The sequence below is a fragment of the Salvelinus fontinalis genome, chromosome 36 (assembly GCF_029448725.1).
Source record: "Salvelinus fontinalis isolate EN_2023a chromosome 36, ASM2944872v1, whole genome shotgun sequence".
Lineage (NCBI taxonomy): Eukaryota > Metazoa > Chordata > Actinopteri > Salmoniformes > Salmonidae > Salvelinus > Salvelinus fontinalis.
In genome coordinates this window covers 14,998,147-15,017,480 of record NC_074700.1, presented here as the reverse complement: position 1 = coordinate 15,017,480, position 19,334 = coordinate 14,998,147, and the positions used below count along the sequence as shown (strand labels likewise).

Below are 19,334 nucleotides of genomic sequence, written 5' to 3'. Positions count from 1 at the left end.
CGTGCAATATCCAAGTTCGATGTACATGTTATTGTAATGAAGTTCTGATACAACATCAAGATTGCATTGTTAAACGACTATTGATATGGAACAGCATTGAGGTACAAACAATTGATTCTCTGATTCGAGCGCAGCCGAGACTCCGTGTCTTATCTGGCCCTTAAATGCCGAGGAGCCTGAACTCTTATCCTCAGCCTTCATCGCATGGTTGGTGTGGGAATGTGACAAATACAGTTTGAAAATGCAAAAAGGGTCGGCTCTCGTAGAAGAACCAACAGATCTGTAGCAGTTGACTTTGTACTGTAAATAGGTACTGGAGTGGGAGAGAAATACAGTGAGGAAGGAGAGAGGGTAAACCTGCTGGAAACACAGTGGTATCTATGGGTCTTTGTTTCATGAGAGCCACTGGGTCAATACTGTCGGTCAACCCCTGTCTAATAATATATTATATGTGCAAAGGAGGGAAAGAAAACCCACTGGGGGGAAAAATTGTTGAATCAACACTGTTTCAGCATAATTCGTCAATGTGCAGTTTTGTGACGTGGAATCTAATTGTAAAATACATTGGATTTGCAAAACTTCATTAACGTAAACGGTTGTTTGGAGGGTGAAATTTTAACCACAGGATTATTTCATCATGTTGGTTGTGCTTTTAGTGTAGTGATACCAATCTCACGTTTTTGAGTGGTTGAATAATCTGATCTCATTGATCAACGTGTCAATCAAATATCGCTCAATTGTCCACGTTGAAAGGAAGTGTCCATGTGTGTCCAATCGGAATGTACTCTTCTGACTAAGAGTATCCCTGAGAAAGAGCTGCAATGATTGAAATGCATAGCTCAATGTTTAAAGGAAAGTGCAAGGCTCATCCTCTATTATATGGAAAATGGAACAAAGCATGATAAATCAAATTAATATTGCAAGTACTGTTCATAAAATCACCTTTGGGATGCTATCTGCATCTAAAATATGCAGGTAAAGTGAAAGTGTGTTATTATCAACTCAAACAAGGGCATTACATGGACTGAAGCTTTAATAAAGCACTTTACACTTTTTGTCAAGTGTATGTAATTTAGGACCTTAATCCATATATTTGATTTGCTTTCCACAGTTAAAGTGCACATTCTTTCAATTGATAATAAGTTGTGTAAAAGTACTGAGAATTCTCTAGTTTTGAAATTGCATTTTAAAGTCAGATTAGGCATTTTGGACATCTCTAAACTGAAAAATGGTTACAGCAGGTTAAAAACAGGAACATCTGAATGCACAATGCTCTTCCTCCCACTTTTGACTGCAGCGGCAGCGACACATTTTGAGATCACAATAATCACCCCAAAAGGTCTTTTCTCTCATGCTTCCCTGCATCTTCCTTTTTCTGCAATCCCACTCTCAATTATTTATGAACTAAATAACGGTTTTCAAGTGTTAATAATTTACAGGAAACCCCCAAATGTCTAGGCAGGGGAAAGAGTAAATGGCGGAGGGACTAAGGGTTTTGTGGCATTTATAGCCCCCATTCATCTTCAGTGGTTATTATTCCTTTGTTTCACGGAGAGGGAACCCAGGCAGGAGGGGAGCATTATGAAATAAGCACTTTGATTGTCTCATTTGAGCTCGTTTGCAACATTCGCTGGCAAATAATGAACATAAAATGGATGGTTTCCATTTTGCCATTAGAGAGGGTGAGGAGACCATTCTTAAAAATACAGGCCTACAGCAAACCACAATGCATATGCAAGATGATCTTTCACCCTCTCACCAACAGTCTTCACGGGATAAAGCCAACTGAGTTTACTGTTGTGTGTCACCATAGTGTCTATGTGACCAACTGGGATTTGAACGCAGGTCTTCGCTATGAGATTGTGTTAGCCCTCTGAGCTAAAAACCAAGGTATTAGATCTTCAGGTCTCGGTCAAGATTACTCCTCACACAAGTGTGGCTCACCAAACCACCTCTGTAATATATGTGTTTTTGAAACCAGCTAATACTCAGAAACGCTAAAAGTGGACCGCAATCAGTTTGATATTCAGCAAGTAACGACTGTCATAAAGGCACCACAGGTAACAATGCTGTTATGTCTGTTATGCATTTTTTTTTACCTTAATTTCCAAGTATTCAGATAGATTCGATTTTTGCAAATATCTACTCATTTTTCTATGTTGGTTGTGTAATACCTTGTATACTATGTATACTATGGTATAAGCCTAGTAAGCCCAATATTTGATCAAGGTCCTTTTTGAAGATCCACCAGAATGTTATGTGGTTTGTGCTACCAATCAAGCTGATTATCGGCTAAAGAGAGACGTTTTTTCATGGAGATTCAATTGCTAGTCCAGATGTTGATGAGAAATCAATAAAGACATTACTGACTCTGCCAATGTGCTTTCTGTCTGACTAGCACTGATGTTGTCTTTAACCATATGTTTCCAAGGCAACCATATGTAGTAACTTACCATCATTAAAAATAACACATTTCTAACCAGACCTGGGTTCAAATAGTATTTGGCATGAGCATTTTGAGCTTGATGGGGCCTACCTGGGGTGCCAGATGGGTGGGATTCACACTTTGGACTATTCCAGGGGTTACATTGAATCAGGCAAGCTTGATAAAGCACAGATAAAGTATTACATTTACATTTAAGTCATTTAGCAGACGCTCTTATCCAGAGCGACTTACAAATTGGTGCATTCACCTTATGATATCCAAATATATGTGCTCTAATCAATGCCACCAGCAACACTAGGCCTACTGCATCTAAAAACATACATAGGTTCATCATTAATTCTCTTTAGTTCTAAGGCAACCACGTGGACAGAGTTTGCACTTACGGGACTATTATATTGGTTCCATTGCTCCAAGCACGCACAATCAATTGCAACGGAAGTATCTGACAGAAAGCAACTACCATTTGAACCCAGGTCTGATCTACAACCGTAACATCCACACCTCATGACTCTAGTCTCCACTCTCTCTAGCCCTGGTCATACTACTGTATCATAAGAAGGGTATGTTCCTATGACGGTTGTTAGGCTATATGCTCTGGTGCTGTTAACTTGTTAATTCAATCATGGGTCTTAGGGACAGTGATTTCTAATGCGGGAAATATCTGTGTCCTGAAACATTGCGTCTGCTTTGCAACCTAGTCACTATTTAGTGCACAATAGGGAATAGGGTGTCACTTGGGACTGAATGTCCAAAACATTAGGAACTCCTTCCATGACATAGACTGACCAGGTGAATCCAGGTGAAAGCTATGATCCCTTATTGATGTCAATTGTTAAATCCTCTTCAATCAGTGTATATGAAGGGGAGGATATCAGTTAAAGAAGGATTTTTAAGCATTGAAACAATTGAGACATGGATTGTGTATGTGTGTGATTCAGAGGGTAAATGGGCAAGACAAAAGATTGAAGTACCTTTGACCGTATGGTAGTAGGTGCCAGGAGCACCGGTTTGTGTCAAGAACTGCAACGCTGCTGGGTTTTTCACGTTCAACAGTTTCCCTTTGTATCAAGAATGGTCCAACATCCAAAGGACATCCAGCCAACTTCACACAACTGTGGGAAGCATTGGAGTGAACATGGGCCAGCATCCATGTGGAATGCTTAAGACACCTTGTAGAGTCCAAGCCCCGACGAACTGTGGCTGTTCTGAAGGCAAAAGGGCGGGGTGCAACTCAATATTAAGACGGTGTTCTTAATGTTTTGTACACTCAGTGTACTTTGTTGTACAAGTGGACTTAGATCTCCTTTGTAATTATCTGTCCCCCGATGACGTCATTGAGCTACATGATCAATCCTTAGCTGCCTAAGATTGAAACCTTAGCTGCCTAAGATTGAGCGCTGTAGTGCATTCTCTGTCTCGAAATACAGATACTGTATGTATTGTGCCATAAAACGGTAACACTAACGAATGCCTGATTTACACAGAATAGAATGGTCCCTATCAATCTCTATATCATGGCTTCATAAGGGATTTGGGTATTTTCTTGAGGAGGGAAATGATATTGAATGAAAGGGAGGGACTATAAGTATGTAGCCTGAATAATTCAAAGGTACATCAAGCATTCAGGGCCTTGTTTCCCGATAGCGATGGAACGTAAGCTTACGAGTGTTTTAACCATACATCTTTCCTCAATTGACTGAACAAGAAATGTATTTCAATATCATTGAAATATATACCGTAGGTACACTACCGTTCAAAAGTTTGGGGTCACTTAGAAATGTCCTTGTTTTTGAAAGAAAAGCAATTTTTGGGCCATTAAAATAACACCAATTTGATCAGAAATACAGTGTTGTAACGACTCCGGTGGGTTGAAGAAGGAGACCAAGGTTCAGCGTGGTAGGCGTTCATGATTTTGTGGCCTGCTGGAGGTCATTTTGCAGGGCTCTGGCAGTGCACCTCCTTGCACAAAGGCGGAGGTAGCGGTCCTGCTGCTGGGTTGTTGCCCTCCTACGGCCTCCTCCACGTCTCCTGATGTACTGGCCTGTCTCCTGGTAGCGCCTCCATGCTCTGGACACTACGCTGACAGACACAGCAAACCTTTTTGCCACAGCTCGCATTGATGTGCCATCCTGGATGAACTGCACTACCTGAGCCACTTGTGTGGGTTGTAGACTCCGTCTCATGCTACCACTAGAGTGAAAGCACCGCCAGCATTCAAAAGTGACCAAAACATCAGCCAGGAAGCATAGGAACTGAGAAGTGGTCTGTGGTCACCACCTGCAGAACCATTCCTTTATTGGGGGTGTCTTGCTAATTGCCTATAATTTCCACCTTTTGTCTATTCCATTTGCACAACAGCATGTGAAATTTATTGTCAATCAGTGTTGCTTCCTAAGTGGACAGTTTGATTTCACGGAAGTGTGATTGACTTGGAGTTACATTGTGTTGTTTAAGTGTTCCCTTTATTTTTTTGAGCAGTGTATATACATAGGCGCACAGAGGCCCAATATCAGCAACCATCACTCCTGTGTTCCAATGGCACATTGTGTTAGCTTATCCAAGTTTATCATTTTAAAAGGCTAATTGATCATTAGAAAACAATTATGTTAGCACAGCTGAAAACTGTTGTTCTGATTAAAGAAGCAATACAACTGGCCTTCTTTGGACTAGTTGATTATCAGGAGCATCAGCATTTGTGTGTTCGGTTACAGGCTCAAAATGGCAAGAAAAAATAAATTTCTTCTGAAACTCGTCAGTCTATTCTTGTTCTGATGAATGAAGGCAATTCCATGCAAGAAATTGCCAAGAAACTGAAGATCTCGTACAACGCTGTGGACTACTCCCTTCACATAACAGCGCAAACTGGCTCTAACCAGAATAGAAAGATGAGTGGGAGGCCCCGGTGCACAACTGAGCAAGAGGACAAGAACATTAGTGTGTCTAGTTTGAGAAACAGACGCCTCACAAGTCCTCAACTGGCAGCTTCATTAAATAGTACCCGCAAAAGAACACAGACTCTGGACAGAGGAACTCTACCTAGAAGGCCAGCATCCCGGAGTCGCCTCTTCACTGATGACGTTGAGACTGGTGTTTTGCGGGTACTATTTAATGAAGCTACCAGTTGAGGACTTGTGAAGCGTCTAATTCGACACAATTACAGTACCTATTCTACGAGGGGTCTGATGCAATCATTCAATAACAAACCTTTTCAACGGCAACTTTAGTAACAATGGTTTCGGGAAACAGCTCTTAGATTCAATGATGCTCTTATGAAGAGTCTAACGAGGAACTTAGCCTTAAGATGCTTTTGGGAAAATTGGCTCGGGTATATAATGTTCAAGACCTGGGCGGCCTGTGGTTTGAGTAAATCAATAGCTCAGACATCTTCTGCTCTGTCCTGTTGTCTCTCCGTCTTGCCACAAGTTTGTTTTTCCTCAGCTTAGCCAAAATTCATAATTGAAAACTTGTGATGGACCTCAAATGTTCATGTTAGAATTACAATACTAACAATTCTCTCCTCTATGTTTTCCTAAGGTATGGCTGTACCAGACAGCAGTAGCCAACGACGAAAGACAAAAGAAGAGATACACTGTAGCTTTCTGTGGAAAAAATTCCACATGGACATTTGTGAGGGCTTAGTAACTGCCATTACTCAAGCCTGTGGTGGCGGTGAGTGGCAAGTCCCAGAGTGAGTGGATTTTTATTGTGGTAATGCCTTCTTCCCTCTCTAATCATGGGCCAGACAGATTAAAGCTTTTGTACTCACACGTCGTCCACGTAGCAGGGATACGGCATTTGCTGGGCAAACACGCCGAGCGGCTGTGATTTGTTCGTGTGCACCCGTATAATGCCGTGGTCTATCATGTCCTGCAGATAGGCGAAGCCTCCCCATATATAGCGCAGGTTGTTGAAGGAGTCACGGGCCCCGGGAGACCATCCCCTTTAAATTGAAAGGACACACGTCACATGACTGTTAGTGTTTAAGAGACAGCCGTGGCTGAAAACATCATGGATGAAACCGCTATATGTTACACCAAAATATATACATTTTTTGTCACTGAATGCTTACTATTAATCATCTGAGATATAGCAGGAATATGCAAGAAAATGTCTATTTGCTTAAGATGCTTCAATTGTCTGGTAAAAAAAGGCTAAGCAACATCACAGCTTGTATTCATAAAGTGTCTCACAGTAGGAGTGCTGATCTAGGATATTCTTCACCTTTAAGGTCATTTTGAATAAAATTACATGGACAGGGAGACCTGATCCTGGATCAGCACTCCTCTGAGACACTATGAATACGGGCCCTGTCGCCCAAAGTTTTCTCGTTGGCAAGAAAACTGAACAGGCTGAGAGCGGAGAGTCTGTGCACTGTGCCTACCTTTCTTTAATCTTATTGGTACTCTCCCCCTCATCGATGTCCAAGCGGATCTTGTACTTGACGTAAGGAGGGGGGTGGCTGGCGGCAGGGTCGAGGTCTTCGAAAACTATACCAGCCCAGTACGTATCGTTTTCTAGAAGCTCCAAGGCTCTAGCCACGAGATGTCCCTCACTGTCAACAGCCTCAAACTTATCCAGGTCCAGGCACTGTAACATTGAAAGACAAGTTACGCTAAGAAAGAGAGAAAATAAGTTTACTTAATTCTTTACAAACTGCTAGGGGTCTTAAACAAGATCATGACTTTAATATAAGATGAGAAAAGAGAGTGCTTTAGGTATGCATTCATCTCAGGATACAGATCTTACTGAAATGTCACTTTGGGAACCCCATTCCTTTAAAAGTTCCCACCCGTTGCAAACCAATTCCAGCCCTGGGTGTTTCATAGATATTACACAGAAAGAACATGTCCAAAACCATTACGCCCACTCGCCGCATCTCCCATCTTTCCAACAACTCTGAAACATGGAGACTTCAAGGCCAACTGTACTGCCCATAAAAGACATGATTAAAGTTATTTGCATGGTTGAAAGAGTAGAATCATATACTTTTAGTAATATGTAGTTGCACTACTGAACTCAATAGAGTTCCATTACCTCCAGAAACTAATCTTAAAGGAAATCTCCACTCAAACTATCTTTTGGTATTTTTTTTCGATTAGACTATTGATACAGTCCCACAATGTTTTGCATGTCAGCAGTCAAGTCTTCAAGATATTGGGCTTTCAAGAAGCAAAACGTTCACCGGCCACATTTGACCTCCACTGTTGGAGCTAGAAGCATAAGTACTTCACCGTACCCTGCGATTACATCTGCGACCCTGTGCATGTGACTAATAAACTCATCTAATCTAAATGTCCTTCAATCAACACTCAACTCATTTCAACTCCCCATTATGTATCATAGCGACAATAGTCAACATCAGAGTACCTTAGGTAGATTGTTGTACACAATGTTTGAAATTACATGATTTGTAACTCGATTTAAACCTGAGTTGAGCGTGGAAATCAAGTTTGTGCCTCAGTGCATAGGGCATACGAACTCATGTTAGGTCTTCCGCAATATCATACACAACCTTTTTCTCCTGTACCGACAGTAAGATTTTAGACATGTACACATGATTAGAAACTTGATGGTCGAGCCCTGAATACTTATTGGCTGACAGCAGTGGTATATCAGACCGTATGCTACGAGTATGACAAAACACTTATTTTTACTCTTCTAATTACGTTGGTAACCAGTTTATAACAGCAATAAGGCACCTCGGGGGTTTGTTGTACAGTATATGGCCAATATACCACCGCAAAGAGCTGTATCCAGGCACTCCGCGTTGTCGTGCTTATGAACAGCTCTTAGCTGTGGTATATTGGCCATATACCACACCCCCTCGGGCCTTATTGCTTAATCGTACCATATTTGCATTAATGCTCCTCACTAAAAGACAATAATAAAATAAAAAGGGAAAATAGCCTTTCTGCAATACCACGATACAAAAAGAATGGATTAGCAGAAACCACAACATAAGACATGCCTGAGGAATGGTGCAGTAGAACAAATATGTTTTGGTACTGACACTGAAAACAATAGACTGGACAACAGCGGAGTTACAAATGATGCAGAGCTGCCAAGGGATATGTTATGGAGTATGGCTGAGGCATTCTGAGATACAGATTTGGTAGCTGGCTGGCACTCGCTTTATCCTTGTTTCCAATGGACTGTAATGAGCTAGCCATCTGGGGAGTGAATCTGGCTTGACAGCTGTCCACACATACCTCTAGCACACGGGCTTGTTATGGTACTTTCTCTCAGTAAAGAAGGTCCTTTACTATTTTCACAGGCAGCATGTAATTGCATATGTTGTTATTGAATGTCCAAATTCAGCATGTCACATTTTTGGCTGTACGTTATGCAGTACATGACATTATATGATTATTGGGCAGTTTGTGCCTGCCCTGTAGGTAGGGAAATGTTAGGTTTGTTTCGACTTTTGCTGCAGTGGGCTAAATCAGGGTTACACAGAGTGTTTCTTGGAAATCTTAAACAAATCTACTTTGAAACAAAAGTATACATCTCACACACATGGTTATGGGCTTACAGAGAAGAAGACAGCCGCAGCATGTCAGATATAGAGTTGAAATGTATTCCATTTTGAGTTTGCATCCCAATATTACACTTTTTACACATTACAGAAGACTGAAAAATAACAAAACTATTTTACATAGAAACACCAGATTTCCAGCATTTAAAAAATATATATGTTTTTCCACCCATGAGGCCACTAGGTCATTTGACTGCAGGAACGGGTTTTAATGCATTGGTTTACTCGCAATGCATTAGGTAGGATTATATATTGTGTCATCTTACCTGCGATGTATTAACTATGAGACTGTTTACATACTGTACCACCAACCATGTGGCAGCATCTCTTAAACAAATACATATGTTTCATTGTCATATACACGGAGTGTACAAAACATTAAGAACATCTGCTCTTCCCATGACACAGACTGACCAGGTGAAAGCTGTGATCCCTTATTGATGTCACTTGTTACATCCACTTCAATCAGTGTAGATGAAGGGGAGGAGGCAGGTTAAAGAAAGATTTCTAAGCTTAGAGACAATTGAGACATGGATTGTGTATGTGTGCTCATCAAGCTGATGTTTCAATTGAGACCTGACAGACTCTTCTATATCCCACTTAGTTCATAATCTACATGACGACTTATGACAAGAACACTGCAGAGTCAAAGGTCAAGTGCATTAAAAAGTTTGTCCTCTTAAGAGTTTGGATCTACACTTGTAATCTGTAGTGATCCATTGAGGAAGCAGCCTAAGCAGCCACTCAGCACAAGCCCACTGCTCTAAGTCAACCCATCAAAATCCTATTCAATTTAAGTAATTTGGCAGACACGCTTATTCAGAGAAACTTACAGTTATTGCATTAATCTTAAAATTGCGAGGTGAGACACCCACATACTCTCTCACAGTTATAGTAAGTACATTTTGTCCTCAATAAACCCTAACCCTACTAGCTCCGGGGTGAAGTTTTACGCTAGGTCCAGACCTAGGATCAGCATCTTCCTCCCCCAATCTCAACTTGAACCATTAGTTGGGAAAATGTGAATCTGATCCAAAATCAGCATGTAGAGCAAATTCACCCTATGTCAAACATGTCATGCTTTTCCCCAACCACTGGATATGGTGGTGCTAGGTCTTGGCTAGCAATGATCGGACTTCGATCACGGTTGAGGAACTAACCTACTGACAATGTGACAGGCTGCCACCTCCAATCTCTCGCACCCTTTATTAGACTCAGAAATGGCACCCTATTCCCTAAATAGTACACTACTTTGGATAAGAGTCCTATGGGCCCTGGTCAAAAGAACTGCACCATAAATGTAACAGGTTGCTATTTGGGCACGAGGCAACACTGTAGTAGCAGACACAGTGATGTCATGGTTGTAGAGGGTACGCTGATAGATGATAGCTGCGGGAGGACATTAGCATGGACTGACTGTGCAAAACATTAAGGACACCTTCCTAATATTGAGTTGCATGGCCACCCTCCCCCCCTTTGCCCTCAGAACAGCCTCAATTCGTCGGGGCATGGACTCTACAAGGTGTCAAAAGCGTTCCAGAGGGATGCTGGCCCATGTTGACTCCAATGCTTCCCACAGTTGTGTCAAGTTGTCTGGATGTCCTTGGAATGGTGGAACATTCTTGATACACACGGAAAACTGTTGAGTATTGCAGTTCTTGACACAAACCGGTGCTCCTGACACACACTACCATACCCGGTTCAAAAGGCACTTCAATATGTTTTCTTGTCCATTCACCCTCTGAATTTCACACACACAATCCATGTCTCAAGGCTGAAAAAGTATTTATTTAACCTGTTTCCTCCCCTTCATCTACACTGATTGAAGTGGATTTAACCAGTGACCTCCATAAGGAATCATAACTTTCCCCTGGATTCACCTGGTCAATTCTACAGTGCTATCAGAAACTATTCACACCCCTTTGCTTTTTCAACCTGACTCTAAAATGTATTACATTTAGATTTTGTGTCACTGATCTAAACACAATACCCTATAATGTCAAAGTGGAATTTATTTAGCAGATTTTTTAAAAAAATTATAAAATATGTAAAGCCGAGCTGTCTTGAATCAATAACTATTCAACCCCTTTGATAAGGCAAGCCTATATAAGTTCAGGAGTAAAAATGCGCTTAACAAATCACATAATAGGTAACAGGTAATAGGTAATCACTAACTCATTCCGTGTTCAAAAATAGTGTTTAACATGATTTTTGAATGACTACCCCAACTCTGTACCCCACACATACAATTATCCAACCTCAAAGGCCAGGGAGTTTTTCCAATGCCTTGCAAAGAACGGTACCTATTGGTAGATGGGTAATAAAAAAAAGCAGAAATTGAATATCTCTTTGAGCATGGTGAAGTTATTCATTATACTTTGGATGGTGTATCAATACACCCAATCACTACAAAGATACAGGCGTCCTTCCTAACTCAGTTACCGGAGAGGAAGGAAACTGCTCAGTGATTTCACCATGAGGCCAATGGTGACTTTAAAACAGTTACAGAGTTTAATGGCTGTGATAGGAGAAAACCGAGGATGGATCAATTACATTGTAGTTACTCCACAATACTAACCTAGATGACAGAGTGAAAAGAAGGAAGCCTGTACAGAATAAAAATATTCCAAAACATGCATCCTGTTTGCAACAGTGCTCTTAAGTAATACTCCAAAAAATGTGTCAAAGAAAGGAACTTTTTGTTCTGAATACAAAGCGTTATGTTTGGGACAAATCCACCACAACACAACACTGAGTACCACTCTTCATATTTTCCAGCATGGTGCTGGCTGCTTCATGTTATGGGTATCCTTGTCAAGGACTAGGGAGCTTTTAGGGAAAACATTTACGGAATACAGCTATAAGCACAGGCAAAATCCTTGAGGAATAACTGGTTCAGTCTGCTTTCCAACAAACACTGGGAGAGTAGCTTACCAAGACGACACTGAATGTTCCTGAATGGCCTAGTTAGAGTTTTAACTTAAATCGTCTTGAAAATCTATGGAAATTTATGTCTGTCTAGCAATGATCAACAATCAACTTGACAGAGCTTGAAGAATTTTAAAAAGAATAATGGGCAAATATTGCACAATCCAGGTGTGCTCTTAGAGACCCAGAAAGACTCACAGCTGTAATCACTGCCAAAAGTGATTGTAACATATATTGACTCAGGGATGTAAATGAGATATGTCTGTGTTTAATTTTCAATAAACTTGCAACATTTTCTAAAAAATGTTTTTTCATTTCGTCATTATGGATATTATTTGTAAATGGGTGATAAAACAATTGATTTAACCAATTTTGAATTCATACTGTAACACAACCAAATGTGGACTAAGTTAAGGGGTATGAATACTTTTGGAAGGCATGGAAAGAGCAGGTGTTCACAATGTTTTGTACACTCAGTGTATATTTATATATTGTACATGATAATGATATGTTTTTAGCCATGTGCCAGCATATTCGCTGGGGAGGACTAGCCGCCTGAATTCTAGATGATAACAGAGTACAAATCAAGTGTATCTACTCACTTAAGTTAATCTATCTATCTATCTTTCACAACCAAACATATCCTCTGGTCAATGAGTAGCTACAATTTGTGTATTAATAAAATTCACATTGGATTAGTAAATTCTGTGGATGTAATGAGTCCAACCAATTTGACATTTCGTTTTCAAAAAGTATAAAGGATCAATGTTGCATTACTAGTCATATGTCTTCTTCAATTTGAAGGACCTGAAAGACCAGACATGTTGATTTATAGTTAAATTTGGCCATGTTTCCTCAACTTGACATGTATTGACTACATGAGCCTTTGATTAATATACTGATTACATTTTTTATACCTTGAGAGAAATTCAAATGGAAGAGAGAGAGAGAGCAAACATAAAAGAGCGGGGAGAGAGGGGGAGGGGGAGAGAGAGAGAGAAAGGGAGAGAGAGAGGACGCGAGAGAGGAAGAGAGTGAGGGAGAGAGAAAGAGAGCGAACGTGAGAGAGCGGGGGAGAGAGAGAGAGGAAACGTAAGAGTGCGGGAAAGAGAGAGAGAAAGAGAGAGACAGAAAGAGAGCACAATTCACATTTTCTCCCCCTGTCCACGCTCAGCATGCGTTGAGCCTATGCGACAAGGAAAAGGTAAATGATTGACGAGTAAACATCTTCCCGGCATCCATTTTGAGATATGGAATTACATCAGGAACGAAAAGGGATTGCATTACTTTTGGAATTCCTTTGCCCCATGTGGTTAAACCCCAGGAGGCTTAGATGTAATCTCCCAGGTATTAGCAATGAGGGGGATGATAAAAGGTCTGTAGTCTACACGTGTGGCTACATAGCGCAAGGGAAAGTAGTGTATCGCTGCATACCACCAAACGGATCAATACGTCAATGTTCACCCAACTGTCTGCATGTCACAACAGTATGTGTAAAGATAGCGCTGTGTCTTGTCTTATGTTAGCGGAAATGTGTGTCCATGGATGCTTATAACAATCCTTTTTGTTACCACAGCAGTACAGTTAGGCATTTTTCGGAATGTTGTCAAGGTTGTCAATTGATATGGACCTTTGCATATACCGTAACAATTGGCAAACTAGCTTTGTATTCACCCAATCAAACGACAGCTCGTGCTGTTGGGGGTGAAGAATTGAACTATTATATTTCTGAACGCACACACGGTGTTGAACGTTTTTACTCATATATTAGAGCTAGACAACAATGGTTGAATCAACGTTGTGTCCACCTCATTTCAATGGAAGGAATTACATTGACCCAGTGTGGAATACATGTTGAATTGACTGTCTGTGTCCAGTGGGAGGATACATAAACACACTCCAAAATGTCAAGTGTATTTTGTAAAGGGGGAAAAATGTATCAAATAACATTTGACAATGTGAAGAGAGAGAATTAACAAACCCCAATGAACTTCTTCAGGAGGTCCAGGATTTGGCTGGTGGCGTTGAACACGTCGCGCCAGTCATTCGGCGGCATGCCCGCGGGGCGGTCCTCGGGGGGGCTGTTGTACAGGAAGTTGGCGAGCAGTTCTTCGGTCCATCTTGTGCCTTTGAGCCCGTGGTTGATTGCGGCTGCAAACACCGGGTTATCCAGAAAGGCCTGATTTGAAAACCAGAGAAAAGGGGTTGTGTGGGTAATTTACACTCATCAGATTATAAAACAATCAATGCACTGAGAAATGAATGCAATGGAAGCTAATTGGAGACCTGCAGCACTGCAGATAGTTTTTCCTCTGTGAGAGAATTAATTAGAAACATTAAGCTAGATGGCACTGTTGTACTGCAGGCTTGGGAATTTACACCCACCTTTTTCATGACCGTGCACATTCACACATGTAGAGTCGCAGGCACATACGCAGACACACTCAGGCATGTGCACAAACAAGCGTACATTCCCACACACACATACACACACTGTGTGCTTCCTGTGACTGTCTCCTTCCTCCTTCCCACAGCCCTCGCCCCAGTGTGATAAGCACCAGGTGTCTTAACTGTCAGCTCGGCTTAAGCCTCATTCCATGATTTCACTCGGCACTCAAAGAGTTAAGGAAGAGATATGCTAATCTAAATGCAAATGGTGTTGCTGTTACAGCCTCCCTACAGTATGTGTGCAGTTTCAAAAATGAATGGCCACCCATCCCTGTAGTGTAGAACAATGGGAGCCTTACATAATAGCTTCCTACTCAGGTTCTGTACGTTCCCTGGTACAGGTTTGGTGAAAATACATTACTTGCATCCCAAATGACACCCTATTCCTTATATAGTGCACTACTTTTGACCTGATCGCTATGGGCCCAGATCAAAAGTAGTGCACTATAAAGGGGATAGCGTGTCATTTGGGATGCACCCTTTCCATCTGTCTGGTACTGCTCCCCTCAGTGTGATCTGTAGGGTGCATACAGTATGCCCGCAACCATGAAATTGCAACCGTGTAATAACACGATAATAGTGGTGTTGTATTGCATAACTGAACATGGTCTGCTGATAATGTAGTGTGTGGCAAAACAGGCTGAAATTCTCTCTCTCTCTGCCTCTCTCTCTGCCTCTCTCTCTCTGCCTCTCTCTCTCTGCCTCTCTCTCTCTGCCTCTCTCTCTCTGCCTCTCTCTCTCTGCCTCTCTCTCTCTGCCTCTCTCTCTGCCTCTCTCTCTGCCTCAAACATATTCTGACCATTGTGTTCAGTGGCGTTTAAGTAAAGACTTTGGAATGTTTAACATGAGATCAAAGTTTCAAACGTCTATGCTGCTCCTGACCATCAAGAAACATCAGGTTTAACCATATATCTGTGATAGGAAGAGTGGAATAATTCATTTAGTTTCAAGATGTACATACAGAAATATATTGTAAACAATTTGCCGTTTTTACTTTAGAGTTAAGAATATTTGTAAAGGGTCACTGAAATTCAATTGATTATACAGAATGCCAATGTGTCTGTGGCTAAACATGGTATATATGTTGTACTACTCTCAACGTTCAGTGGCATTTGGGACGGATTGTTGCAGATATGCCGTTTAACCCCGGCGTCCAAGTGTCAAATTACATTATCCGACATGAGGTCTTCAGGCAAAAAAATACATGTTCCCCTGTTTTCCCCATATTTTCCCTGGCCTTTTAAAAGGATGGAAATGGTTGGCTCCCGGCAGCAAACGGCCAATGAAAACTCAAACCAGCCCTCTTACCATTTTCCAACATAGGGTCATTCTAATAATAATTCCTGCTTGACATTTTCCTAGATGGTCACTGGTTTGGCATCAAGTAAATGGCAACCAACCATTAATTACCCGTCACTCTTTTACTGTAATAGAATGTTATATGAACAGATGTAAACCCATACTGATACCTGTTGGCAACACTAGTAATTATTTTTACACAGAGTAGTGCTTGAAAATACTGCTTTCTGGGTCCTTCAAGCCATTCCATAAAACCAGAGCTACCCCCTCTCCCCTATGCACTAGCATAGATCTGAGAGGATTGAATGGCTATAGGGGAAATGGTAGTAAATCCATCTTGCCCTCTGATAGTCAAGGTGGAACATAGAGCTAGTTAGAGGACTCTTCTTTGTATCTGTTCCACTAAGGCATCTGTGAGCGCACGGGTAGCGCCATAAAGACCATCTCCATTTTTAAGTAGTCCATTTTCTTATTGTACAACTTCTATGAGTTGGTTAACAAACTGAAAGGGTGCATACTGTGTTGTTTGAACAGGTATAAAGACAACTTGCAGTTGTGGAATGTTTGCTCACGAGTATAATTCATTGGCTGATCCATCCTGATAACCTGGATGGAATTAAGTGATCCTTCCTTAACCCATAGGGAGTCACACCCAGTTGACTACTTCAACATGCAGGTTGGCATTTATTGTCATTAATCTTACCCTGTAGGCAGCTCTGCAGAGTGAGCACTAGATGGCACAGACACAAAGTCATAAAATCTGATTTTAAGCCTAACCTTAACATTAAACCTACCCACACTGCTAACCCTAATGCCTAACCTGAAATTAAATTACTTTTTACAATGTAGCCAATTTTCACCTCGCAGCTGGCCCGTTAGCGGAAATCGCTCAGTTCTGCCTCCAGGACAAGGTTCATGACAATAAACGTAAACCTGCCTTCAAAATGAGGCAAGTTCTCAATAGCACTGCCTATGCTAAAATGGCTTTTGGGCACTGCAGTTGTCTATCTATGTCTATGAGGTGGAATTGTCACCATATTGCTTATGCCTATCCAATCCTCCTAGATCCAATCAGTGGAGGCTAGGGGTTTATTTGGGATTTAAGAGATTTCTCTCTTCAGCTCAGCTGATAACTCAACTGTGCTGTAATTGCCGCCATCAATGTAGAAAGTTGCTAAAACCTTGAGAGACCTCTGGAGAAGATGACACCACGGAACTACCAGTTCTGAGGCCTGCTGCTCGGAGGGAGAAAATGAAGACAAAGGAGAATTGCAGGGTCCATTTGTGTAAAGGTTAGGGCTGGGGTAATGAATAACCTGGCTACATGGAGTGCTCGGCTACGCTCTTCCCTAGCTGCCCATAAGCTCATTTCAGGTGACACGGGAGTAATGTCTGCTTCAAGGGAAGGGGAAGGAGAGAGAGGGGGTTTCTGGGAAGGGAAAGGTGTGTGAGCTCTCCATCTCTCCATTCCAAGCTAATCCCCTTCCCTGACTGCCAGGGTGAAAATTATCCAGCACTTACCCATAATTACTTTATTTTTTCCATATCGATAAACCTGATATGTAGCTATATTTTTCAGCTGAATTTGTGTTAGAAATGTTAGATATATTCTGGTGGGAGGAAGTGTAGGACTCTACTTTGAGAGATAAAGGTTGGTAAATATGCCTAGTAGAATGGCTTGTGTATGTCATTCAAAATTCTAATGGACAAGGATAATTCCGACTGATGTACAGTGCATGTGGAAAGTATTCAAACCCCTTCCCTTTTTCCACATTTTGTTACATTACAGCCTTATTCCAAAATGGATTAAAATATATACAGTATATATAATCCTCCTCAATCTGCACACATTTCCCCATAATGACAAAGGGAAAACAGGTTTGTTTTGCAAATATTGATTGTTTAGCAAAAAAAAAAAAATGGAAATACCTAAGGGTGTGAAAGTATTCATAACCTTTTCCATAAGACTCGAAATTGAGTTAATGTGCACCCTGTTAATATTGATCATCCTTAAGATGTTTCTACAACTTGTTTGGTGTCCACCTGTGGCAAATTCAATTGATTGGACATGATTTGGAAAGGCAAGCACCTCTCTATATAATGTCCCACAGTTGACAGCGCTTGTCAGAGCTAAAACAAAGCCTTGAGGTCAAATTAATTGTCCGTAGAGCTCCAAGACAGGATTCTTGGAGGCAACAGATCTGGGGAAGTGTACAAAAACAATTCGGCAGCATTGAAGGTCCCCAAGAACACAGTGACGTCCATCATTCTTAAATGGAAAAAGTTCAGAACCACGAAGACTCTTCCAAGAGCTGGCCTCCCAGCCAAAATGAACAATCGGGGGAGAAGGCCCTTGGTTAGCGAGGTAACAAAGAGCCCGATGGTCACTCTGACAGAGCTCCTGAGGTCCTCTGTGGAGATTGGAGAACCTTCCAGAAGGACAACCATCTCTGCAGCACTCCACCAATCAGGCCTTTATGGTACAGTGGCCAGACAGAAGCCACTCTTCAATAAAAGGCACATAACAGCCCGCTTGGAGTTTGCCAAAAGGCACCTGAAGACTCTCAGACCATGAGAAACAAGATTCTCTGGTCTGATGAAACCAAGATTGAACTCTTTGGCCTGAATGCCAAGCGTCACGTCTGGAGGAAACCTGGCACCATCCCTACGGTGAAGTATGGTGGTGGCCGCATCATGCTGTGGGGATGTTTTACAGCTGGAGGGACTTGGAGACTAGTCAGGATTGAGGGAAAGATAAATGGAGCAAAGTACAGGGAGATCTTTGATGATAACATGCTCCAGAGCACTCAGGACCTCAGCCTGGAGTGAAGGTTCACCTTCCAACAGGACAATGACCCTAAGCACACAGCCAAGACAACACAGGAGTGACTTCGGGACAAGTCTCTGAATGTCCTTGAGTGGCCCAGCCAGAGCCCAAAATTCACTGAGGAGGATGGTCCTCCCCTTCTTCCTCTGAGGAGCCTCCACAGATGTATATTGACATTAAAGCTCTTTTCAACTAGATTTAACACATAAAACCAACTGTTATTTTCATTTTCTGACTTACATTAACATTAGATAAAATCACCATAGATAAAACAGTGATACTCATGTTTGACAAGTCATTCATCCTTGTCTAACATCTGTCACATGTAAATCAGCTCTACGGTGTAGTACATCAGGTTTCCATGTTTCTGTTGAAGGAGTCATAAATCTTACCCGCAGTGCACTGACTTGGGGGCCATTTTGAAAGTAGTTCCAACCACGTGGTTCAAAATCCTCCCAAGCTTCCAACAACTCTTTCAACATGGCCAATGCGTTGAAAGTACTATTTGCCTGAAACAAGAAAGAGAGACACAGTGTGGTGATTAAAATATGGAAAATTCCATCTCTAACCCTACTCCATTTGAAGGCATTCACACTGTGCTATCAAATTTATTTCGCAGCCAATCTGACCTTGAGAACACACTGCGTCTTCGTATTTTCACCTATCCCCCGGGGAGACTGATTTGATTTCTACCCCCGTTGTGACTAATGTAAACAGGGTTATTTACACCCAAGCACTGAGACGTAAACAATTGGGCTGCTAGGGGTGTGAAGACGGGTCCCAATGGCAAGACCGAGCCACTCGCTGTGAAGTCGGTGGATCTACTCAGCCATTATCTTACTAGATATTCT

General features: G+C 41.6%; 1 protein-coding gene across 1 annotated transcript in view; it reads right to left on the bottom strand.

Annotated features, from left to right (window-relative positions):
• Nucleotides 1–19,334, bottom strand: part of LOC129835257 (phospholipid-transporting ATPase ABCA1-like) — a 245,041-nt gene that overhangs the window by 165,065 nt on the left and 60,642 nt on the right. The window contains exons 11-14 of the mRNA XM_055900807.1: nt 18,876–18,992; nt 13,891–14,088; nt 6,828–7,033; nt 6,213–6,386 (exon numbers count right to left, since the gene is read on the bottom strand). Of these exons, the coding sequence (XP_055756782.1) occupies nt 6,213–6,386; nt 6,828–7,033; nt 13,891–14,088; nt 18,876–18,992 (695 nt within the window). The remainder of the gene's footprint in view (nt 1–6,212; nt 6,387–6,827; nt 7,034–13,890; nt 14,089–18,875; nt 18,993–19,334) is intronic.